The sequence below is a fragment of the Colius striatus genome, chromosome 3, assembly GCF_028858725.1.
Source record: "Colius striatus isolate bColStr4 chromosome 3, bColStr4.1.hap1, whole genome shotgun sequence".
Lineage (NCBI taxonomy): Eukaryota > Metazoa > Chordata > Aves > Coliiformes > Coliidae > Colius > Colius striatus.
In genome coordinates, this window is record NC_084761.1 from 16,987,446 (window position 1) to 17,010,545 (window position 23,100).

General features: G+C 55.4%; 4 protein-coding genes, 1 long non-coding RNA gene and 1 other non-coding gene across 7 annotated transcripts; 4 read left to right on the forward strand and 2 right to left on the reverse strand.

Annotated features, from left to right (window-relative positions):
- The first annotated feature begins 1,294 nt into the window (after positions 1 to 1,294).
- On the forward strand, positions 1,295 to 6,479 carry LOC104558949 (testis-expressed protein 2). The gene is made up of 11 exons (XM_061993449.1): positions 1,295 to 2,197; positions 2,336 to 2,536; positions 2,626 to 2,923; positions 3,216 to 3,433; positions 3,626 to 3,799; positions 3,903 to 4,002; positions 4,169 to 4,301; positions 4,400 to 4,537; positions 4,770 to 4,982; positions 5,098 to 5,218; positions 5,935 to 6,479. Exons 1-11 carry the CDS (start codon positions 1,295 to 1,297, stop codon positions 6,058 to 6,060), a joined length of 2,625 nt encoding a protein of 874 aa, XP_061849433.1. The 3' UTR covers positions 6,061 to 6,479.
- Positions 6,480 to 7,108: 629 nt separating this feature from the next.
- On the reverse strand, positions 7,109 to 15,070 carry RPL3L (ribosomal protein L3 like). Its single transcript, XM_010203722.2, has 9 exons — positions 14,890 to 15,070; positions 14,002 to 14,170; positions 12,987 to 13,122; positions 11,695 to 11,881; positions 10,551 to 10,711; positions 10,185 to 10,286; positions 9,531 to 9,626; positions 8,552 to 8,671; positions 7,109 to 7,173 (listed from the first exon to the last, which is right to left on the reverse strand). Exons 1-9 carry the CDS (start codon positions 14,927 to 14,929, stop codon positions 7,117 to 7,119), a joined length of 1,068 nt encoding a protein of 355 aa, XP_010202024.2. The 5' UTR covers positions 14,930 to 15,070; the 3' UTR covers positions 7,109 to 7,116.
- Positions 15,071 to 16,754: 1,684 nt separating this feature from the next.
- Positions 16,755 to 18,410, forward strand: NDUFB10 (NADH:ubiquinone oxidoreductase subunit B10). The gene is made up of 4 exons (XM_061993138.1): positions 16,755 to 16,967; positions 17,401 to 17,539; positions 17,842 to 17,981; positions 18,205 to 18,410. Exons 1-4 carry the CDS (start codon positions 16,820 to 16,822, stop codon positions 18,309 to 18,311), a joined length of 534 nt encoding a protein of 177 aa, XP_061849122.1. The 5' UTR covers positions 16,755 to 16,819; the 3' UTR covers positions 18,312 to 18,410.
- A 437-nt stretch (positions 18,411 to 18,847) lies between these two features.
- Positions 18,848 to 22,113, reverse strand: RPS2 (ribosomal protein S2). The gene is made up of 7 exons (XM_010208485.2): positions 21,783 to 22,113; positions 21,492 to 21,581; positions 20,949 to 21,056; positions 20,207 to 20,380; positions 19,844 to 20,003; positions 19,313 to 19,404; positions 18,848 to 18,971 (listed from the first exon to the last, which is right to left on the reverse strand). Exons 1-7 carry the CDS (start codon positions 21,936 to 21,938, stop codon positions 18,891 to 18,893), a joined length of 861 nt encoding a protein of 286 aa, XP_010206787.2. The 5' UTR covers positions 21,939 to 22,113; the 3' UTR covers positions 18,848 to 18,890.
- On the forward strand, positions 21,470 to 23,012 carry LOC133625196 (uncharacterized). Of its 2 annotated transcripts, none has more exons than XR_009818500.1 (2): positions 21,470 to 22,373; positions 22,752 to 23,012. It is a non-coding gene; the product is annotated as an uncharacterized LOC133625196 (long non-coding RNA). The 2 variants fall into 2 exon arrangements; XR_009818501.1 differs by lacking the exon at positions 21,470 to 22,373 and adding an exon at positions 22,380 to 22,479.
- LOC133625253 (small nucleolar RNA ACA64) lies at positions 22,524 to 22,648 on the forward strand. Its single transcript, XR_009818567.1, has one exon. It is a non-coding gene; the product is annotated as a small nucleolar RNA ACA64 (small nucleolar RNA).
- Positions 23,013 to 23,100: the final 88 nt, after the last annotated feature.

Genomic DNA, 23,100 nt, shown 5'->3' on the forward strand with positions numbered 1-23,100 from the left:
TAGGTGGGAGGTGTACAGGGCTCTACTGCTCATCTTCCTCTGCTCACTCCCTGTTTTGCTGTTCTGGTGCTTTGGCTGGTGCCCCAGACCGCTCCGTCTGCCAGCAGCCCTGCCCATGGGCTGGATGGCACCAGCCCCACAGCCAGGGTTTCTGACAGGTGCTGGGTGTCACCAGGGTTAATCATCCGCTGGTTATTTGGAGTTAACAAGTGGCTCCAGTAAATGAGAAGCAAAGCAAAAGCCGCCAAACGTGAGATTACATAAACGGTGCTGGAGGCAGCTGTGGCACAGCCTGTGATTAATTCATGGCAGTGAAGCGCTTTGAGGATCCAGGGTGATGCAGATGCTGGGTGCACATCACCCAAGGTGCAGGGTCCTGCTCAGCCCCAGCATCTCTGAGGCTGTGAGGGGAAGAGGATGGTGGCAGAGCTCAAGCACCCCATGAACCCAGTGCATGCTGGGCTCAGCCTGCCATGGCCTATAGAGCCTGTCCTACAGCCTCCATCCACTCGCCCCACTGCTCTAGCTCCACTGCTTTGGCAGGAGTGCAGCAACAGAGGATTGTGGTGGCTGTTGGGTAAAGGACAACATGGCCATGGCCAGGAACACCCCCAGGGCTACAGAAACTTTGTTTGTTAGGCAAACTTTTGTGCCCCTCCACTAAAAACAGACTACCAAGGCCAGCTTCCAGAGCACCCTCATGCTGAACTAGGGCCACAGCTCAGGCTTGCTTCATTTCGGGTTCATGCAACACATTAAGCAAGGGCCAAACCACTGCTGGTTAAGTAAGAACCATTTAGAGAAGCCAGAGTCCTGCCCACTGGTGTTGCATCCCTCCTCACAGCCCCTGCGCTTGCACCAGGGGCCAACGTAACATCCCTCTGAACAAAAGTTCCCCTTGTTTTGCTGCAGACCTGGCTTATGACTCCAAGTTCTCAGATGCACTGTTGCTAATTGCCTGGCTGAGGTTTATCCTCGTTATACAAGTGGTTCCTGTACGCTATCATTGAGCTCATCTTACCATGGTGCCTTCCCCATCCAATCAATCCCTGCCGGGAAATGCAGGGAGAGCCGATAGCCTCCCATCCGCTGGCAGCTCCATGGCCCCGAGGGCATCTCAAAATAGGCTGGAAGGTGCCTAGTCCATGGTGATGGGGTCCCCAGGGGTGCCCCGCTCCTGCTCGGTGTTTTGTGACGATGCTGATGGGGAAGGCAGGACTGGGACAGCGCCTGGAGGTGTCACAGAGCTGAGCTGCTTCCTCTCATTCCCTCCGCAGCACCAGCACCGTCGGCGATGCGAGCGATGGCAGACCAGGCTGCGGCGGCGGCAGATGCCTCTCCAGCCCTGGCACCGTCCCCAGGCTCACCTCGGCACAGGGACACCGACGGGCTAATGCCTCATCCCACCAGCACCAGAGAGGACAGCGGCGGCCAGGACGGCTGTGGGCTCATTTTTTCTGTGGATGGGGACACGAAGCTTTCCCCTTCACCCCAGCCCGAGGGGATGCTCCTGGCTGACCTCCCGCGGGCCCCGCAGCCCCGGCTGAGCCCGGCCAAGTCCCGCACGGCCCCGTCGTCCCCCAGTGTCTCCCCGTCAGAGAGCCGTGCTGCCCTGCTCCGGCTGCGTGACGCCAGGCTGGAGGACACCAAGAGGCGGCTGTCAGAGGCCGTGCAGGAGCCCCTCAGCCGGCTCAGCCGGCTCATGGCCGAGGAGAGCAGCCCCGCGGCGTGGGCGAAGGCGGGTGCCGGGGGGCAGGAGGCGGGGGGCAGCCCCGGGCAGGTGGGGGGCCGCGGGGCTGGGGCCCGCCGAGTGCGGGACTGGAGTCCCTGGGAGCCCACCGTGAACTGCCGCTACGAGATCTGCTCCTACGGGGATGTGATCCAGGTGGTGGAGGTGGCTCAGCGGGACGCCGAACCCCAGCTGCCACCCTCCCAGGAGCCGCCGCCAGCAGAGCCGGGGGGCACGGTGCCAGGCAAAGCCCTCGCCTCAGTCGCCCTCCTCGCCTACGGCTACTTCATCCTGCCACTGCCGTCCTACGCCGCCGGCCTCTGCCTGGGACTTATCTGTGGGCTGGTGCTGGGCTTCCTCGCCATCCTCTTCCTCATGCCAAAGCATCCGCCAGTGGCACAGGGACCACGGGGCCACCTGCGCCCCAGGCTGCTCCCAGGAGAGCCACGGGAAACCCACCACCTCCAGGTAGGAGTGGTCAGGGGTGGGGTGCTGGGTGGCAGCTGCGGGGATGCTCAGGGTTTTGGGTGCAGCACGAAGCTGGGGGTGCTGAGCCTGTAGCGGGTGCACAGCAGGCAGCAGATGGCTCCTTCTGCCCCTGCCCAGGGCTGGATGAACCAGCTGCACACCTACGACCCCGAGCTTTTCCACCCGTCACTCACGCACTCAGTGCACGCCACGCTGGATGGAGCCACCCTCAAGCTCTCCTACCCCAAGAGCAACATCCCACGGCGAGCCACCTTTGAGGAGGAAATCCTCAACACCACCTTCATCAGCCACCGCTGCTACGACCTGACCAATGCCAAAGTGAGTCCGGGAGTGCCAAGGTCCTTCCCATGGGGATTCCCAACACCCCATTCCCTGGCCTGGCCTCACCACCGCTCTCGGTGTTGCAGGTCTTCCTCTGCCCCTCCAGCCTGGCCAGAAAGCGGACGTGGAACAAGAAGTACCCCATCTGCATCCTCCTTCCTGAGCCAGTGCAGGTGGAGTGCAGGAGCAGTGAGGAGCACGACACAGAGCTGCAGAGAGATGAAGGGACAAAGAAGGTGCAAGGGCAGGACATCCCGGGGGACTGCAGGGAGAGGTGCCTGTACCTTTTCGGGCGCACAGGGAGGGAGAAGGAGGAGTGGTACCAGCACCTCGTGCGAGCCTCCCGTGGGACACCCAGCAGCAACCATGATGAAGCTGGGCCAGGTGAGAAGCAGGCATCATGGCCTCTGCTCTGTGCCAGGACTGATCTGGGGTGGGAGCTGCTTGTGTGCCAGGAGGACAAAGCCTTGGTAGACAGCGGTGAGCGTGGGGGGACATGACAGAGCTTAGAGTAAAGCAGCAGGGAGAGCCTGGAGGATCCCCTTTGCTGGCATGGAGTGGGTGGCATGTCACTGGCATCCTAGGCGGGCGGAATGTCACCACCTGTTCATTGCAGCCAGGAGATATCTCATCTCTCATGCCATCTCACGACCTGCTCATGTCCCAGTATCCCCAGGTGCGGGGCTGGCTCCACAGAGCAGCGGCAGCAGCAGCGGAGGGAGCACCGAGGACATCCCCTCCGCCCTCCCACCCAAGGACCTGGCAGGAAGCGTCCGACAGAACATTTTCCTGGATTACAGCACCTACATGGCCCGATTCGTGCCAGCGCAGGTGGGGGGCAGCCCGGAGCAGAGCCCCTCTCATGGAGCACTGGGCAGCCCCACACCCACAAAGGTGAGTGGGACAAATCCAGCCCTGGGAGTGGGATATGAGTGCTAAGGGGAGACTGATAGACCCTGCTTGCAGCCACTTCCAGCCTGTGGTTCATCTCCTCCCTTCCAGCACGGTGGTTTGAGCAGCCAAGCCGTGGTGCAGGGGAGCACCCAGGCAGTGGGTACCACTGCTCATGGGGCCACCTCGCTCCAGGGGCTCGTGGCTTCCGTCCCTCCACAGCCCAGCGAGGCCGTGGCTGGGCGCAGCGAGGGGTGCATGGCCTGGATGAACGCGCTGGTGGGACGCATCTTCTGGGACTTCCTCCGGGAGCAGTACTGGGCTGAGCAAGTCTCCAATAAGATCCAGAAGAAGTTGAGCAAGATCAAGGTGAGAGGCAGGAGCACCAGAGCACCTAGGGGAGCCCCATCCTCAGGGCCCCATGGTGGTGCCAGGCTGCAGTGACCATTCCTGTATGGTTTCCCTCCATCAGCTCCCATATTTCATGAACGAGCTGGCACTGACAGAGCTGGATATGGGCACATCCATCCCCTCGGTCCTCAGCGCCTCCAATCCCACAGTCAATGACCAAGGTAAGAGTCTCACAGAGCAGCAGAGACTCCAGGGCTAGTACTACAGAAGCTGTTACCAAGGTTCCAGGGCAGTCCTCAAAGCAGGGGGGTTTCAGCAGGCACGTGAGCAGCCCTCAGCCTGTGCTGCAGTGCTGCCAGGGGCTTACCCCATCCTTCTCCCTGGCAGGGCTCTGGGTGGACATGGAGGTCACCTACAGCGGCTCGTTGCAGATGACACTCGAGACAAAGATGAACCTCAGCAAGCTGGGGAAAGAAAGCACTGCAGAGGAGAGCAGCCCTGCAGAAGCAGGCCAAGAGGGGTAAGGAAACTGGGGCATGGCTGGATTTCATCCTCCGCCCTCCAGGCAAGAGGGTGTTGGCCCCCGAGCACCTCCATGATGCTCCTCGCGGCTTACAGGGCCAAGCCACGGCTGATCCTCCTGGCAGACAGCGATGCCGAGTCATCCAGCGCTGGCTCCTCCGATGAGGAAGATGTCTCTGCCGCAGAGCCAGTGGGAGCCCTGGGGGAGCGGGTCCCACCACCTGGCACCGAGGGGTAAGGGGTTGTGCCGTGGGGAGACCTTGGGGCGGCACAGTGCTCCGCCAGCACAGGGGCTTGGGGCTGGTTTCCTCATGAAGGCAAACACAAGCACCCTGGCACATCACGGCAGCCCTTCACAGGGACTCCTGTCCCCACGGGGTGCTGTGGCAGGCAGCCAGGGGATGCCGAAACCCAGCACAGCTCTGGGCCTGACCCTGCTGCTGAGCTGTGGCTCCCCTCGCTCCAGCCACGTCAGCGGCAACAGCACGAGCCGGAAGATCCTGCGCTTTGTGGACAAAATCGCCAAGTCCAAGTACTTCCAGAAGGCCACTGAAAACGAATTCATCAAAAAAAAGATTGAGGAGGTTTCCAACACACCGCTGCTGCTGACGGTGGAGGTGCAGGAGCTGGCGGGCACCCTGGCTGTGAACATCCCCCCGCCACCCACAGACCGTGTCTGGTACCAGCTCTCCATCCACATATGCATCTTCTTCCAGCTCCCCTTGCTTGGCCAAGCAGCCAGCTCTGGGGCTTCAGGACATGATGCTTTCTGCCTCTTTCCTTTCCCCTCACAGGTACAGCTTCCGAGTCCCCCCTCAGCTGGAGCTGAAGGTGCGCCCGAAGCTGGGCGAGCGGGAGGTGACCTTTCTCCACGTCACCGAGTGGATCGAGAAGAAGCTGCAGCATGAATTTCAGGTTCCTAGTCTGGGAAAGGGTTCAGCAAACCCTGCTGAAGCACAGGCATTGCTGTGACCCAGGGATAATCAGTTTGGAGGCCAGGGTTATCTTTACAAAAGGCCATTATCTGATTTGGTTTGTCCAGCTTTGGCCAGTCAAGAAATACAACCTAAGTACCTGCTTTAAGAGCTGGTACCCTGAGCACTAGAGCACTAGACGAACTGCAGTTTCCTCCCAGTGTGTGCAGCCCTGCCCCAAGCAGGAGGGATAGGGAGTGTCAGCAAGTCTGGGAGATTGATCATCACAGGGTCAGCAGTCTCCCACCACAAGGTACTCACTGGTTTGTTTCCTGCCTCTCACCTTTGAGAACTCTGATCAAAGAGCAGAAATGTCCCCATGGGTATTTAGGCACCCAAACACCCCTTGAGAGCTGCCCATCTGAGTGGCTTCAAAGTGCTGCTCCCTGCCCTCTGCCATGACCACCCTTGAAGCCTCACTACATGGGGCAGGACAAATTAAAACTGGTCTCTACCCTGAGGTACCCAGAGCTGGAAGTCCTTTAGGGCCAGGCACAATCAGCTGCTTACAAATGGATAGGAGCCCAGGACCCTCTGTTCACAGCACCAGGCTCCTGTGGCTCCTGTCAAGGCCAGTTCCCAGCAGATATGTCACCAGTCAGGGATTGACATTATCAAAACCACTTACTTCTTGCTATTTTGGATTCCTCTTTTCAGAAAATATTGGTGATGCCAAACATGGACGATCTCATCATTCCCATCATGCGCTCTGGCCTGGATCCTCAGCCACCCTCCGCGGGACTGCCCGGGGACCTGCTGGCCAGGGCAGAGAGGAGGCTCTGAAGGGCAGCCCCACGGGCAGGGCAGGGCCATTGCACAGAGCTCAGGGACCTTGCTGGGCCATGGGGCCACTGACTGCAGCCAGGTCTATGCTGTGGGCTCTGAGCTTCTCGGTTCATCTCATCCTCAGCACTCGTGTAGATGAGCCTCCTCCTCAAATACCGCAAGCACACATTCAGAGCAGAACCAGATCCAGGGCATGAGGTTTGCTGGAGACCCAAGAAATTCGTGCACCTCCTACCAGGTTCCCAGGACTCCTGGTCAAGGGGGCAGCTTTGGACCAGTGGAGGGCTGGGCTTTCCACTATCTGGTTCCCACAGAGGGTGCAGGACGCCCGGACCAGTTCTGCACTGAAGGAGTTGTGATCATGGCTGCTCCAAGACATCACAGCTCCAGGATGCATCACATCCTCCCCACAGGCAGCTGGACTGCAAGGAAAACATGGGTGGGGAATGAGGCCAGAATCTGAATAAATCCATCACTGCCCAGTCTTACCTAGCAGCCATCTTATTGTACAAGAGTTTCCACATCTGCTGAGGGCACCTGTCAGGATCATGTGGCCTTGTGCAGAGAGGAGTCCTCTGTGCAGAGAGACAGCCATACTTTCGGCTCAGTGAAAAGAGTGCCTGGGTGTGCGTGTGTGAGGTGGTGAGGGGAGAGGTGGGCAGTGAGCTTGTGCAAGAGAGGTACGAGGGAGGCCCTGTGCTCCCAGGGAAAACTGGGGCAGAAGTGCCAGTACCTGCTCTGCTCTCTGGAATAGAAGAAGGGGAGCCTTCACCATGGTCTGGGTGAATGCAGGCAGTAGGAAAAAATTCACTGAGCAAGGAAAAGGGAGGATCCACAGGACAGAGCAGACACTTGGCTGCCTCGGTCCCTGTGCATGTGGGTCAGTCCCAACTGTTACTTGTTTCATCCGAGCTACTGAGGAGCCTCAAGGACATGCTGCTGCCCACTGGATGCAGGCAAGACTCCCCTTCAGAAGGAAGACAAGGCAGCAGGCATGGCTTGAAGCCTTTTTATTGAAGCTACCCATTTATGCGGCCTTGCAGATCTCAGTCCTTACGGCTCTTCCTGTGCTCCTGGCTTCCCTTTCACCAAGTGCTTCTTCTGAGGGCCCTGGAAGAGAGCAGAGAGGCAAGCTCTCAGTGTTAGTGGCAGACAAACCTGGCCTGCAAGGCTGCATCTCAGCTTCGTGGGCCCTTTCTGCTGTGCAAGCTGCTCCTGGTCTCTGCTCCCCAGCTGGGGCTGCGTGCTGCCTTCACCAGCCACTCTGGGGCCTCCCCAGCCCTGCTGGAATCAGGAGCTGCTGGCCTGTGGTCAGGGGACATGGAGGGGAGCAGGAATGGTGCTGGTGATCGTGGTGGAGTGGCTGCTGTATGAGTCCTGGAGGGGGCAAGGCTCCCACAGCCAAAGGTGCAGAGTTTCATCAGCCAACCCAGAAGAGAGAGAGAGGTTTCCACTACCTCTGAAATGGGGTTGTCCCAGACCATGTCAGTCCTATGGCAGCAGACGGCAAGAATTACCTACGTGCCTCTAAGTCTGCAGTACACGTGGGGGAAACTCCCTCTGCAGTAGAAAATGGCAAAGAAAACAGCTGCAAGGAGGCAAAACCAGCTCCTGTCACTAAGATCCACGTCAGAGCTACTCATGACTGGCAGTGACAGCAACACAGAACAAGCTCCCGAGATAAAGGAAATCAGCTTAACCTCTAAAGAGCTCTGCAAAGGCACCGCCTCACCAATCCCCCTCCCCAGGGCTAAGGAGGCTTAGCTGGTTTCACGTGGGATTTCTAGCTGACAGGCCAGATCCAGACAGGGTTTACGCCTGCGTGGTATCCAGGCAGTTGTCTCTTTCATTTCTGCTAGCCAAAGGCCTGCTTGCCTTAACCCTTCCCCAGTTTCACAACAGACTTGTGCAGCAGCCTGCTGCAGGCTGCAAAACTCTTCAAGAAACCCTGCTTGCTTGCTTGCTTGGGATTTACTTAATTATCCTTTCCCTCCTCCCCTAAGATTTAAGAGAAAAATACAGTGGTTGGCCTTTTTGAAAGCTTCCTGACAAAAGAATGGCAAATTTGTGACTGAATTTGACCCAATCTTTTCATCTGAAGACCACTCGAGTTATAAACCATTCCAAACAAATCAAAGAAGTGGACAATTAGGGGTGAAAGGGACCATATGTCCAGCACAGTGCTTGCCAAGGGAACTGCTTGTTTAAACACATCCCATGGTGAACAGAAACTGATTGGCCAGATGGTAGATTATTTGCTAGATGGGTTGTCTTGTTTCACTCACACAACCCTCACGTTCTTCCTTAGCATAATATCTCCTGTGTGTGTGAACTGACTTCACGCCTGTCCTTTACACAAGACGGCCCCGATCGCTCCTGTGGCTGTTGTTACACTGAGAAGCAGCTGCTGGGTTGGAGTCAAACAGTTGCTTCATCCCCAGCTGCGAGCACAGCCCTGGAGCTGGAGCTGGTGCAGAGCACAACTCACCATGAACGCCCTCTTCTCCTGAGCTGTCTGGAAGCGGCCATGGCCAAACTTGGAAGTAGTGTCAATGAATTTGAGCTCAATGGCTTCCTGAGAGCGGCGGCTTGTGTGCACCAGAAGGGACTGGAAAAGAAGAGTCACGATGTATCAAGGTTACTGCTATAGAAAACCCAGACATCTGGGCTGAAGTGTCCTTAGTGCCTCCATTAGACAGGTATCTCCACCAAAACCTGCCTTCTCAAGAGAAACACAGTGGTGCTCAGGCAGCAGCTGATACCTTGGATTGCAGAGCAGCTCTGAATCACAGAATCCCACAATAGTGGGAGTTAGAAGGGACCTTCAGAGCTCATCCAGCCCAACCCCCTGCCAAAGCAGGTTCCCCTCCATCACATCATACAGAAACGCATCCAAGTGGGTTTGGAAACCTCCAGAGCAGGAGCCTCCACACCCTCCCTGGGCAGCCTGTGCCAGGGCTCCCTCATCTGAACACCAAAGAAGTTTTTCCTCATGTTCTAGTGGAACTCCCAATGTTCCAGCTTGTGCCTGTTACCCCTTGTCCTGTAGCTGGCCACCACAGAAAAAAGACTGTCCCCATTGTCTCAACATCTACCCTTCAGGTATTTATCAGCACTGATAAGATCCCCTCTCAGCCTTCGCTTCTCCAGGCTGAACAACCCCAGGTCTTTCAAGGAGCATTTCATTGCCTCACAATCTGTTTATGGCCAAGGCTTCCATTTCTGGGCCCTCAGAGGCTTGCAGCTTCTGTCTCCAGAGAGAGCACCTCCAACTGCACGCTGCCACAGACCATCTGGCTGCCCATAGTCTCACTGAGCACCACGCTCACGTGCCACATGTCCTCTGCTGCACAGACCCAAGGGCCCAAGCTGTCCCCCTGGATGTGTGTGCAGCTGAATTCTCCATGTGGTGAATCTATTCGTTGAGAGCTATGGGCCGTCCCTGCCCAGCGCCACCACGCTCTCACCTTACGGAGGGTGAGCACACGCTTCTTGGTGCCCACGACACAGCCCTTCAGCATGAGGAAGTCGTTGTTGACCTCCCCGTAGTGAGGAAAGCCACCCTGCAGGGAGAGAGAGGGTTGGCAGGCAGGAGGGCTGGATGGGAGCGTGTCACCTGCTCAGCACCACCAGCGCCTCTCAGCCACACCAACTGCATGATTCCAGCTAAGGAGCACCCCACACGAGCTGGGGAACCAGTAACCCCGCTTCCTTCCCCGGAGGATGTGGGTGAAGGGAGAGCAGAGCCGACCAGACCCACCAGTTAACAGCTTTTAATAAGCAAAAGTGATTTTTTAAAACCAAGTAACAAACATTTATGTGTTAAGTATGAGATTTTTGATGTAATTTATACTCGTTTTTCTGCTTAAACAAAGTTCTCCGTTCCTCCCCAAGCTATCAGCTCAAAGTCAAATGTTCGGGTCTGCCAATGGGCCTAAAAACCACCTCACAGAGATGATTTTCCATGTCCAAAACATGAGGAAAGGAATCACTGCATTTCTTTCAGTGAATGTCCTTTAAATTGTTTCTTATGCAGGTGCCTCCAGGCAAGGAATTACTTCCCTGGCTCAAATTCCTGCAGGCAGAGTCACTCACAGCCCTGTCACCCCCTTGGCCCTTACCAGAGGCGTAATGGTCTTCTCTGTGAGATCGTAGTGCGTCGAGGCGTTGTTCTTCACCACTTTGCCATCCTCCACGTGGATCCCACGGCCAACGCGGTAAATCTGGGGACAAAGGAAAGGGAGGTGGGCCCTTCCCAGCCCCCTCACCCAGGGCTGTCATGGGGATGACATGTTTTTCACCAAGATGTGCCCCCGTGATGTGTCCCATGAGCAGGGAGGAAGCACCAGGAAAGACACGGAGAACAGTGCTGCAGATCTCTGGGAAACATCAAGCTACGGGGGATCGAGGCCACGATACGAAGAGGGAAAGGAGGGGGGAGGCAGGAAGGTGCAGTGGAGCTCTGAGGGAGCCCATCTGGGCTGTACCTTCTTGTTGAGCTCCGTGCGGTGGTGGTAGCCCTTCTGTCCAGCTCGAGCGATGGAGTAGCCCACCCGGGCCGGGTGCCAGGCTCCGATGCAGGCAACTTTGCGCAAGCCCTTGTGTGTCTTCCTGGGGAGCTTCTTGGTGTGCCAACGGCTCGTCACCCCTGCAAGTGCGACCAGACAGAGCAGGTGAGAACACCAGGGAGATTCAGGGCTGGTGTCTGAGCACTAGGGAGGGGAGAGCCTCGGCATTCCTCTGCAGCTCGCAGGAGACACCACATTGGAAGGAGCCCAAGAGCTGTCACTGCCGTGAGAGGACAGAGCACAGAGCTGTTCTCACTTCCCATGGATCTGCTCCGACCGCGATAGGTTCCTGCCGAGCACATCCCCGCACACGCACAGAAACACTCACACCGCCACACATGTGGGGTTTGCCAGAAGTACAACAGCTTTAGGTGCTCATGGAGCCTCCTGGGAGGACTCTGGTCACTACAGACAGCATGGTCTTTACTTTTGGCCACTAAGATGATCGGGGGACCAGAGCATCTTTCCTAAAAGGAAAGGCTGCAAGATCTGGGGCTGTTTAGTCTGGAGGAGACTGAGGGGGGGGTCTCATTAATATTTACAAATGCCTGAATGGTGGATGTCAGGAGGTTGAGGCATCGTTTTTTTTTCTGTTGTATCCAGTGACAGGACAAGGGGTAATGGAAAGAAGCTGGAACACAAAAAGTTCCATCTAAACATAAGAAAAAACTGTTTTACTGTTCAGGTGAGGGAGCCCTGGCACAGGCTGCCCAGGGAGGGTGTGGAGGCTCCTCCTCTGGAGGGTTTCAAGAGCTGCCTGGATAAATTCCTGTGTGACTCGATCCAGGTGAACCTGCTTTGGTAGGGGAGTTGGACTAGATGACCTGTAAAGGCCCTTTCCAACCCCCACCATTCTGTGATTCTGAGGTTAAGGACACCAAGCTGTGCTACAGTGGAACTGAATGTGGTGGCTGAGGTTCAGAGGTTCTTTGCTACTCTGTGTGCAATAACTTGGTGAGTTCTCAGCATGGCTAACACTCCTCTTCCCCAGCACCACCTCATGGGCAGTGCCATATGAAAAGGACAGAATCAAGCCCCTGGCAAGTGTCTCCCTGCTCTGTACCTTTCATCCCGTGCCCCTTGGTCACACCAATTACATCAATCATCTCGTTCTGGCTGAAGACGCTGTGCACAGGGATCTGCTTCTCCAGCCTCTCACGGACCCAGTCCACCTTGTCAGCCACTGTCCCACCGTTCAGCTGGATCTCCATCACGTGAGCCTTCTTCTGACGCAGAGGGAGCAGCTTCATCTGCATTAGTCAGTGAATTAGGGCAAAATATTGCCCCTTGCCCCACAGACATGGACATGCACGCAAGGCTGCATCACCTGCGACTTGTGAGGGGTGGAGAGGTGAGCAGGGCCTGCTCTTTACCACCCCTCCCTACCGCCTTGCCAACCCCTTTCATAACAGCCAGTCACCTGGGCCAGCATGCCTACAGATCTCTTGGCCAGCTCCTTGTCCTTGCACCCAACCATCTCATCTCCCAGTGCTCCTATTCCAGGCAGAAGCTGATGCACACCCTCTCTCCAGGGAGCACAGGAACAGGCCAATCTCATCCTACCTCAAGATTTAAGCGTAGCAGTAATAGCCATGTAAATGTCCCAGAGGAGCCCGTCACCAGAGCACCATCTGAGGTGCGAGCAGCCAGGATGCAGTTCTGTGCTCCAACCCAGAGTCAGTGCCTCTCGTTTGGTCCTGCCCCACTTCGCTTTCAGACTGAGCAGTTATTTCTGGTTCCCACCAAGAGATGCCTCTGCCCTCTCCAAGTCCCAGGTTCCCTTGCAAAGCCCCTGACAAATCGCCACAGTGGGATGTTTTCTGAAGGTCAGTGCCAGCAACAAGAGAAGCCTTGAGCCAGCTTGGATCTTCCCCAGGCTCCAGTGCAGCCGTTAATTCCAGGGATCAGCATGAAAATAGACCCTGTGTATCCAGCAATCAGCATCTGGCACAACTGTGCCTGCCTGTGAGTTAGTTCTGCCCAAAACATTTGACACCAGTTGCTAATTTGAGGTGATCATGAGGCTTATGGTCCCTTGCTGTCACAGGGCTCGCCACCTGCTAAGGCTCTGAGCAGTCTGCTCTGCTCCACCAGCCATGTGAGCTCCCCAGCATGCCCAAGCCACAGCTCCCTGCAGCATTCCCCAGCTCAGAGGGACAGGGCTGCTGTTGGGAGGCAGCTGGAAGGGTCAGTCCTGTCCTGCACCCTCTGATCGATCCCTGTCTGTCTGCTCAGCCTCCTGAGACCCCACCAAGACCCTGCCCTGACCCCAGCTCCAGGCCGACACCACGCTCCGGAGCTGAAGGAGACCCTGAGCTTCCCTTGCCCACCCATCCCAGAGGGTGAGGCTCTGACCTGTGTGTGCATAATGACACGGATGACCTTGCAGTACTTCTTCATGGCTGCAAAATCCTTCTCCAGCTGCCTTTTGCCATCCTCATCCTGCCATTTTTTGCAGTACTTGGTGAACGCCTTCTTCTTGCTCTTGTGCCTACGACAAAAGTGTTGAACATCCAGCAGAGCTGAACAGTGAGGTGCTTCTGCACTTGGCTGTGCCCTGAGGCAGCCCAGCGCAGGGACACAGATCCCCTTGCCAGGCACTTCCCAGGAGGCACAAGGTGCCTGTGGATACCTGAACCTCACCCGATGGTAGGGGCCAGCACACTGGGCTTTGAGGTGGGAAGAGGTAAGTGAATAACGAGCTGTGAAAAGGGCAGGCAATTCAAACCTTTTTGCATGAGGAAAGTTTGCATGAATCCAGTTGTCTCCCACTGACTGGCTCAGAGCCATCAAAATATAGGCACAAACTCAGAGCTAAGCAGAGAAAGGAGAAAACAGGCTCCGACAGAGATCAGAGACATGTGGTGGGAGGATCTCAACAGCACTTTTGCAAGAGACACGATTCCCGTGGTTATGAAATTCATGTTTCCATTTTCCTCTCTGCTGGTGTGGGATTTGGGGTGTTGATGTTTACAGGGGCCAGGGGTCACATTCTGTACCCTTTTTTCCCCAAGACAAATCTGCTTTTACTCCCTTCATTTGGTGCTGCAGCTCAAGGATTCCAATTTAATGGAGAGTAGATGAGCTCGACCTACACAAAGGAGAAGGAACCTGCAAGCACATGTTGCCATATGATACCGTGGAGAGAGCTAACTTAGTTCAACTATTAGAATAAATTTACATACACATATGCTGATTCCCAGCATCAAGCTGTTTGCAGTATCTCTGTGCATGACTAAATAAATAGCAGTTTCACTCCACTCCAGAGCCAGCTGCCAGTAGCTGAGCTGTTTGCACAGGAAGGCCTGTGAGGGACTCCCTCCCGTCCTGCCCTGCCCCAGCGACCCTCCCCAGCCCCAGAGGCACGTACCAGTTCTTGTAGAAGCGCCGTCTGCACTCGTCACTGATGTGCTCAGCAAAAACAGTCTTGAAATTCCTCAAGCCCTTTGGTGTTTCTATGTACCCCACAACCCCCACCACCACCATCGGGGGTGTCTCAATGATGGTCACGGCCTCCACTTCCTCCCTTTTGGAGGTCTCTGCAAGATAGTAAAGGGAAATGGTCCTCAGCATCATCTAGGATCGGGTTATTCCCTGAAGCCATTCATGGTGAGCAAGCAGCGTGCTGAGGGCAAGGTCACCCTGCTCTCACAGCCAGCCTGGGCCCTTCCATCCAGGCCCATGTAGCTGAGGTGCTGAGGGACGTGGGTTAGTGGTAGGCTTGGCAGTGTGAGGTGAGGAGTTGGACTTGATGAGCTTAAAGGTCTTCTCAAATTCTATGGTTCTACGATCTCCCACCTGCTGGAGGGCCACACAAGGCAGATCCCCAGACGCTGAACAGGTTAAACTCTGTGGGCCAGCACACCTTAACACCCGAGCCCCAGGCTGGGAGATGTAGTGCACTGGATGGTTTCTGCCCTGGAGTTTGGCTCCAATCCTGTGGGCTTCTCAGAGGGTAGCGTTATAAATTTCCCTAGCAAGATGTTTCAAGCTCAGGATTTGTCAGGTGGTTACCTTGCAGGGTCCTTCTGCCAACAAACCACCAGTCACCATACCAGTGTGGGCATTCCCCAGCAACTCCCCGTCTCAGCTCACGCTGGCCATGAGGTGGCCTTTGGCCGTACAACATCTGGACAGTGTTACAGGAGATGGCCTGAGAGCTACATGTTCTGCCACCCATTCCCAGGAGCTGCTTTTCCCACCAACACTTCTGTTCCCTCATTTCCCTCCTGGACACAGATCACCAGCCAAGCCTTACTGAGCCCGGGCCTGTGCACCTCCCGCACAGTGTGTGTCATGCCAGCTTTGTAGCCCAGGAAAGCTGTCAGGTGGACTGGTTTGCTAGGATCATCCTTAGGCCACGTCTTCACCTTCCCTCGGTGGCGACGGCTTCTCTTGTGGGGGAGGAAGCCCAGGTGGCCATGTCTGGGAGCAGAGAACTTGCGGTGAGACTACAGAGAGGAAGAACAAAAAAAGATCAGCGTCACTTTTGGGTCCTAAAAGATGCCAGGACACAAAACACAATGAGAAGTCTCCCCTTAAACATCAGTGAATACTGGAGGGATTCTGGGCTCTTCCTCAATTCTAACATGAGAAAAAGAACCCACAACAGCATTGGATTTTGTTCAACCTTCCATCATGTGCATGGAAAAATTTAGTATGTTTCGGGACAAATGATGCTGATTAAGTAAAAAAAACGCCTTGAACATGATCTCCTTCCTTCTGCTCAAGGACTTTGAAGGAGAAATGTGTTCTTTAATAGGTCTGCCCTTCTATGATGTTAATTATAATGATTAATTTTGTATTCTGTGGCACTAAAAGGGCCTGCTCAGAATTCATGGGCTTCGAGTCATCAAGGCAAATGGCACCAAACAAGCACAGCTAATGATCAGAAGAAACGGGAAAGGATGCCCAAAGGATTCAGTAATAAGAATATGCTCAGGTTAAAGACGCACCTTGAAGACCAAATTAGAAGAGCTATATATACATACCCCAATTGCAAAGTCATGCTGAGGCAGGCAGGGAGAAAGCAACAGTGCTTTAGAGATATGGACAAGTTCTCACACAATCAGCTTCAAAGGCAGGGGAACTGGGAACAGCACAAGCAGTGAAGGGTTAGAGCTACATCCAGCGCTACTGCATCCATGCTAAGATCAGTCCCGGCACCTGGTTGTAGTTTCAACCAAGCTTATTTTCTAGCCCAAACGGAGCTATGTTGAGTTTGAGCTCATTCCAGACACACTACCATCACCGGTAAGCCCTGCTCACTGTCCCTCTGCACAGAATCAAAATGCAGCAGAGCCAAGCTTTACAAACCATGGGACGTCTTCAGCCCAGGTCAGCCGCAGAAAGAGGCTGTCAGTAAGTGCCTCCCCAGCCTAATACTTAAGATAGTTATCGGTACGAAGACACAAATTTAGCTCCTAGCTTCACTCGCTGATATATTCATTTCGTACTTGGCCAAGCTGGCAGGTTCAACGTAACAGTTGTGGTGTCGTAAAGGTCAGTCGTCTGTGTCTCAGTTTACACTTCAGACTCCTAAACAACTTGAATGTGAATGGCAGCAACTACCTGAAGGGAGGCTGTAGCAAGGTGAGGGTCAGTCTCTTCTCCCAAGTAACAAGTGACAAGACAAGAGGAAACGCCCTGAAGTTGTGCCAGGGGAGGTTTAGATCAGTGACTGGGAAGAGCTGAAGGGTTGTTGGACACTGGCACAGGCTGCCCAGGCAGGTGGTGGAGTCCCCACCCCTGGAGATACTCAGAAGAGGCGTGGATGAGTTGCTGAGGCACATGGGCTAAAGGTGGGCTCAGCAGTGTGAGGTTAGTGGATGGACTCGATCATTTGAAAAGTCTTTTCAAACCAAAGCGACCGTATGACTCTACAATTCCATCAACTAGGAGAGCTTCCCAACAGGGCAGCGTGCACACCCGGGGCTGCCAACACCCACCCCGGGCACGCCAAGCACGGAGCGGCTGGCTGCTCTGGGTGCAGACAGGATAAGAATCCCTCCATCAGCCCGGGGAAGGAAGACTTTGCTGTTCGAGCTGGAGCAGCGCCGAAAGGTCCAGCAGCGGGGACTACATCTCCCAGCATGCCCCGCGCACAGCCGAGAGGGCGCGGCCGACCCCGGCGTCCCCCGCCGGGCGCCGCCATCTTTCCCGCATCGCCCGCCGGGCCCGCCGCCGCCATGCCGGAGGACAAGGACTGGGACGTGTACAAGGTGCCGCCGACCCGCACCCCCGTCTCTGACAGACTCACGTCGGTGCCCAACCCCGTCACCTTCTTCCAGACCGTCTTCAACTATGTGATCGACGCCCCAGTCACCTTCGTCCGAGGTACAGGCGGGCCGAACCCCTCCCCGCGCCCGCCGCCGTCTCCCTCATCGGCGCCGGTCCGCGGCGGCTGCGGGAGCCGGGCCTGGGCCCGGCCCGGCGAGCGGGCAGCGAGGCGGGGGCACACAGGGACAGAGGCACAGGGACGCGGTCATCGCGACAGGCACGGCCTGATATGGGACACGCGAGGGCACTGGGACGCGGGGACGGGGACACAGACGGGAGTCCTGCACGGACAGCGGGATGTGGGGACAGGAACACTGCACGGCCAGTGGGACATGGACACAGGGATGCAGACAGGGACACCGCACAGATACAGGCACACGGATATAGACAAGAACCGTGCACAGACGGGCTGACGGGCACACAGGGGCCAGGAACACGGGCCCCCTGGCCAGCTGTGGCCGGGGTGCCTGACCTCAGGCTGTCCCCACAGAGTGGATCGAGCGCCAGCAGTCCAAGAACAAGTTCTATTACTACCACCAGAAGTTCCGTCGTGTGCCTTACCTGAGCGAGTGTATGGAGGGTGACTACCTTTGCTTCTTTGAGGCCGAAGCGCAGTGGCGGCGGGACAGGTATGGCTGCCAGCAGAGCACACTGCTCTGGAACCACAGCAGCTGGCTGGAAGGAGCTCACAGCTCTTTGGTGGTTTGGGCCTTTGAGGAAGCACCTCTTGCCTGCCTCCCCAGCGCACCTGTTCCCCAGTCCTGCTGTCCCTAGCAGCGCACCTGAGCTAAGTAGGGTGGCATGAGGACACATCCCACAGGCCTGATCCCTGCAGCACTGCTCCAGGACAGACCAGCATCCTGCTGCCTGGTGCTGCCCCTCCCCACAGCTCCATCACCCCGTGCCTCAGCTCCTGTCATCCTTCCTGCAGGATGGTTGATACGGAAATCGTGGAGATAATCCGGGAAAGGCTGCGTGCCTGCGAGCAAAGGGAGGGACCCAACTACCTCCAGAACTGCGCCAAGGAGGTGGAGCAGCTGGCACAGGTCACCAAGGCCTACCAGGACAGATGTGAGTATGGCATGGGCTGTGCCTCCACCACAGCCACAATGGCACTCGGGGACCAGGGGCTGTTGGAATCATGAATCACAGAATGGTAGGGTTGGAAGGGACCTTTAGAGGTCATGCAGCCCAGCCTCCTGCTGAAGCAGGTCCACCTAGATCAGATCACAAAACAGAGGCTTGTTTCTTTTAGCTGCTAGGGGCACCTTTCAGACATTTCCTTTCCTTTTAGATGGTGATCTTGGTGTCCATGGAAACGCAAGGACATGCTTGATGAAGCAGAAGCAGAGGATGATGGAGGAGAGGAATGCAAAAGCAAAGGCAGAGGCATCTGAGTAGATCCATCTGGTTGCACCTCCCTCCCTGGTGCTGGTAGTGGGTGCTGCATGTCACATCTTTGACACTGTTGCCTCTAAATAAAGGTGCAGGGCAACTGGAGCCTAGACTCATTCTTTGATGGGATCTGCACAGTGGCATGATTCTTTCTCAGCTCTGTATTTGTCTTCCAAACTGGTCACAGCCCTGGCTGCCTCTGCTGAGATTTCCAGTCCAGAACTCTCCCAAATCCCCATAAAAAAAACAAACACCGTGTTGCTTCTACCCAGTCTCAGCAGAAAATCCCAGCCCCTCATGCCACCCACTTCCTTAAGGGTCCAGATGACTGGCTGTAGGACAGCACAATCTTCAGAGCTGCTTCAAGGCCCCATTCAGGATTAGTAAATACATGATCAAAGAGGAGCAGCCTAACATAGCAAACTATTTCATTCAAAAGACTTTGGGGCTCTGGCCCACAAAGGAGAACCTGCTCTAATCCCCATCAGGGATTTAAGCCACCTGCCCAACACATCAACCATCCCCTCAAACCCATCACAATGTCTCATTCACTGATGGCTTTATTGTCAGGTACAAAAAACCTGCCTAAGTGGTTGCCACAGCAGCTGCCTGGGTCCTCTGCACTGAGACTCTGGTGTGAGTCTTCGCCAGGTGATCAGTGAACTCCTGCAGAAAAAAACAAACAGCATTTTATCTTCTTAAGCCATTACCACAGGCTCCCTTTTCAATGAGGTGCGTAAATGGAGAAGAGAGTGGTTCACAGATATTAATATTTTACTTAATATTTCAAAACTTTGCCATTTCCTTTGTCCACAATGCCATTTTTCAAGTGTTCCTCAAAGCTGCATGATCACCCATGATGCATGCTGGAAAAAACCCCAATACCTGGCAGTCAGCTCCGACTGCAACTCTGCCCTCCCACTTTTAGACTGCAAGTTCTTGAGGACAAAGCATCTCACCTTTGAGGAAGGGTAAAGTTCAGGCTGGAGATGCAGAAAGACTCTTACCTGGTAAGGAGACTTGGTGAACACAGTCTCTTTCCAGAGATCGGGTGTCAGGTAACTGTAGGTTTTGGAGATGGCATCGAAGGTGGCTTTAGCTATGGACAGAAGTCAAAGGTTGACATCAGGGTGACAGAGAAGCCTGCTCGAGTACCCACCCAAGCAGCTCCAGCAGTGTGGGTTCTGGGCAGGCACAGGGAGACCACAGCAGGGTCTCTCTGATAACCACACAAAACTCGAGTTTCTTTCTCTCTCCAGTTACGACAATTACACTACTTCAGACAAGTGCAATCGCGCAGATTGGGAGATTGTAACATCAACGCATATGTAAAAAGACAACTTCTCGTCATCAACTTTTGGGATCATGTACAGCAGGGCTAGTCCTCACTGTGAATAGTATCAGCAGAATACTTCTGCTTCTGCATGACCGCTCAAAGCCTTTGGACAGAGATTAAAAAAATCCTAGAGAAATGGGTATATCAGTGACAAAACTGGCAATGCAGCTAAGTGACAACATAAAAACCCCCTGAATCTTACCAAAGTTGCCAAGGGTGGCAGTGCAGCCCCTGGCCGAGGTGTAACAGTCATCGATGCCAGCCATCATCAGCAGCTTCTTGGGCACAGGGGCAGACACGATGCCTGTCCCACGGGGGGCCGGGATCAGGCGCACCAGGACAGAGCCACAGCGGCCAGTGACCTAGACAAACACAGCTGGTTACAGCACCAAACCCCTCACACAGCACAGCACCATCCCCACCGGCTGCCCAGCGCTGGTTACAGCACCAAATGCCTCACACCACAGCACCATTCCCACAGGAAGCCCAACGCTTAGTTACGGCACCAAACCCCTCATACAGCATAGCACCGTCCCCAGGGGCAGGTCTGGCCAGCCCAGCTCACCTTGCAGGGCACAGTGTGGGGCTTGCCGATCTTGTTCCCCCAGTAACCTCGTCGTACAGGCACAATGGATAATTTGGCCAAAATGATTGCCCCACGGATGGCAGTAGCAACTTCTTTGGAGCATTTAACACCAAGACCAACGTGGCCGTTGTAGTCCCCAATAGCAACAAAAGCCTAGGATGCAAAGAGAAGAGTCTGGTGGTGGCCATGCTGCACAGGAACACACTCTCAGCAGAACACAAGCCATTGGGGTCTCTTGCCAAGGTGTGTGCTCAGCAGTCAGCACTCACAGCCCACCCCAAGGACAAATCAGGACACTGCCTGAAACTTGCCCAGCTCACAGTTCAAGAGGCTGATCCTTCAAACACAGAGAAGGTTGAAGAACTGAGATTCAGTTCCCTACTACAACCTCATAGAATCATAGAATTGTAGAGGTTGGAAGGGATCTTTAGAGATCACCTAGTCAACCCCCCTCACGCTAATCAAAAGCCCCAATTATCTTTAAACAGCATTCCCTCATGACAATTCAGGCTTACGTGTGTACCACAGCTCCTGAAACGCCAACATCACCGCACAAGTCCCATTTCACCTTCTGCTAGGGCTGTTTCAAATAATATTTCAAGATATTCCTGAGGTTTTAAACTTAAACTGATAATTTCATAATACACACAAGCAGATCTCTGTGGCAAAACACTTACACATGCAAAGTTTTCAATGTGAGAAAACAGAAGCAAAAGGCTACCTTAAACCTGGTACGCTGCCCAGCACGAGTCTGCTTCTGGACAGGCATGATCTTCAAAACCTCATCTTTCAGAGAAGACCCCAGGAAGAAATCAATGATCTCAGACTCCTGCAAAAGTCAATAATTTAGTCACACATGGCTACTAAACCTAACACAGATAGGAAAGGCTTCTCCAATTCAAGCTCAGCAATCCTATAGACATTTTAAGCAACAGGCAGTATTTAACTATACTAAATTCTGCACGTGTAAAGTGTATTTTAGCTTGCTAAATAACAAGCTAATTTCTTCCCCATCCCTGGACAAAACTGCTATGAAAACACTCAATAACATGCTGTCATCACCCCATGAGGCAGAATACAACACACATTCTACCACGCTTCACTGCGAGCAACTGCATTAGTCCTCAGCGTCTGTTGCCTGACGTCTTTCACTCAAACACACTTAACCTGAGCATCCCAAACATCAAACACAGCAATGGCTAGGAACGCCATAGGTCGGGTTAAGATTCTTCAGCACACCACCTGAACAGTGACAGAAGCTTACCTTGATCGGCAGTGAGAAGAGATAGATCTCCTCAAGCGACTTGATCTTCATATCCTTGACCAGACGGCCAAGCTTGGTGACAGGAATCCACTAGGAAAGAAATCCGTGGGAAAGGGTCAGCGGCAGCACAAGCTATCGGCACCCGGGGTAACTGCCTGCCTTTCTGCTCCAGCTTTCAGGACGGCAACAGATGCGGCCGGGCTCGCAGAGCCCAGCTCCGCCGCGATCCTCACCACCCTGGCTGGCCCCTCACAGCCCCACAGACCCCGCTCCGACCCCGGAACCACTTACTTCCTTATCTTCGGCCTTGCCTCCACGAGCTCCGCGGCCTCTCCCTCGGCCCCTACCGCGGCCACGCCCGCGGCCCCGCAGCCCGGTCCCGAAACCGCCGCGGAAGCCTCCTCGGGCCGCTCCCGCACCTCCCGCAGCACCGGCGTCGTCCGCCATTTGCTGCAACAGGAAAAAAAGCGCGGTAGCCGGGACACCATCACCACCGCACCACCCCGGCGGGACCCCGCACGTCTCCGCGGCGCCGGTGGCCCCGATGGGAGCGGATGGCCCGCGGGCCGCGCCGCACCGCCGCCACCACCATCGCTCCCGTCTGCCATAGCTTACGTGATCTCTCAGAGTAGAAGGCCACGCAGCCGCGCCGCTTTCTATTTATAGTCCACGGAGGTCTCGCGAGAGCACCGCTCGGTGGCGCCGGCCCCGCGCGCTGAATACAGTATACTCTGCAGCGCAGAGCGGCGCCTTTTGCGCGGTTACACAGGGCGCGGGGATCCCATCGGCGACCCGTGCGCACGCGCCAGTCTGGCGCACGCGCGGGCCGCCGCCATAAAGGGGGCGCGCACGCGCGCGGGACTCAGTCGAGGTGCGGCTGAGGTACGTGCGGGCGTCGGTTTTGTGCTGTGTGTCTGCGCTGTGCTGCCTGTCGCTTTGTGTACCCTTTCCGCTTTGAAACCAAAGGGGAGGCGGGGGCTGATGTTCTGTGAGTGCCCTGGGAAAACCTCTTAATCTGTGGGCGCTTAAGGCGCGGTCTGAAAATCACTCGGGGCCTGCTGTGGCCCCTGGTGAGATAACTGTGCCGACAGCATAGGGAACATTAAGCTTATTGCCCACGGGTATGCGTGGGCAGTGAAACCCATGTTCCCATAATGCCAGTACTGACGAAGTATGGGGGGGGGGGGGGGCGGAGCTGTGTGCATAACGCATGCTGAAGAGAGGGCTGTTGCTGAGAGTTGCTTTTCCTTCTGCAAGTAGGTGCCGAGCACTGCGCGGGCGCACTCGGCCTCCAGAGGCAGACGGACCCGTCCCACCAGTGCTGCGGAGCTCGGCTCTGTCCTGCCGAGAAAGAGGTATCGCAGCACGTGGGCACCATGTGCTCATCTCATACCTTCCTCGCAACTCCTTCCTCTTTGCTGCTTGTGCAGGTGAGCCCTGTGAAGTCAAAGGAACGCTGCGACGCTTCAGAATTCTTCAGCTGTGTGTTTTAATATGCAATAAAAGATTAATTACTTGAAAGCTTGTGGAGTTACTGTCATTCCTGGTGTCTAAAAGTCCCACTTTTCCCATGGCTGAGGTGGGGGTGGGGAGGGGAGTGCTCTGCTGT

Coding starts and splice junctions, on each gene's coding strand:
- LOC104558949 (XM_061993449.1), top strand. CDS start 1,295: ATGCGAGCGATGGCAGACCAGGCTGCGGCGGCGGCAGATGCCTCTCCA. Junction 2,537..2,625: donor ACGACCTGACCAATGCCAAA/GTGAGTCCGGGA, acceptor TCGGTGTTGCAG/GTCTTCCTCTGCCCCTCCAG. Junction 3,434..3,625: donor GCAGCCCCACACCCACAAAG/GTGAGTGGGACA, acceptor ACCTCGCTCCAG/GGGCTCGTGGCTTCCGTCCC.
- RPL3L (XM_010203722.2), bottom strand. CDS start 14,929: ATGACACACACTGTGCGGGAGGTGCACAGGCCCGGGCTCA. Junction 10,287..10,550: donor GCACGGAGCTCAACAAGAAG/GTACAGCCCAGA, acceptor CTTTGTCCCCAG/ATTTACCGCGTTGGCCGTGG. Junction 9,627..10,184: donor AGAAGACCATTACGCCTCTG/GTAAGGGCCAAG, acceptor CTCTCCCTGCAG/GGTGGCTTTCCTCACTACGG.
- NDUFB10 (XM_061993138.1), top strand. CDS start 16,820: ATGCCGGAGGACAAGGACTGGGACGTGTACAAGGTGCCGCCGACCCGC. Junction 16,968..17,400: donor CCCAGTCACCTTCGTCCGAG/GTACAGGCGGGC, acceptor CTGTCCCCACAG/AGTGGATCGAGCGCCAGCAG. Junction 17,540..17,841: donor GCGCAGTGGCGGCGGGACAG/GTATGGCTGCCA, acceptor TCCTTCCTGCAG/GATGGTTGATACGGAAATCG.
- RPS2 (XM_010208485.2), bottom strand. CDS start 21,938: ATGGCGGACGACGCCGGTGCTGCGGGAGGTGCGGGAGCGGCCCGAGGA. Junction 21,057..21,491: donor TCTTCTCACTGCCGATCAAG/GTAAGCTTCTGT, acceptor TGACTTTTGCAG/GAGTCTGAGATCATTGATTT. Junction 20,004..20,206: donor CCCACACTGTGCCCTGCAAG/GTGAGCTGGGCT, acceptor GTGTTTGTCTAG/GTCACTGGCCGCTGTGGCTC.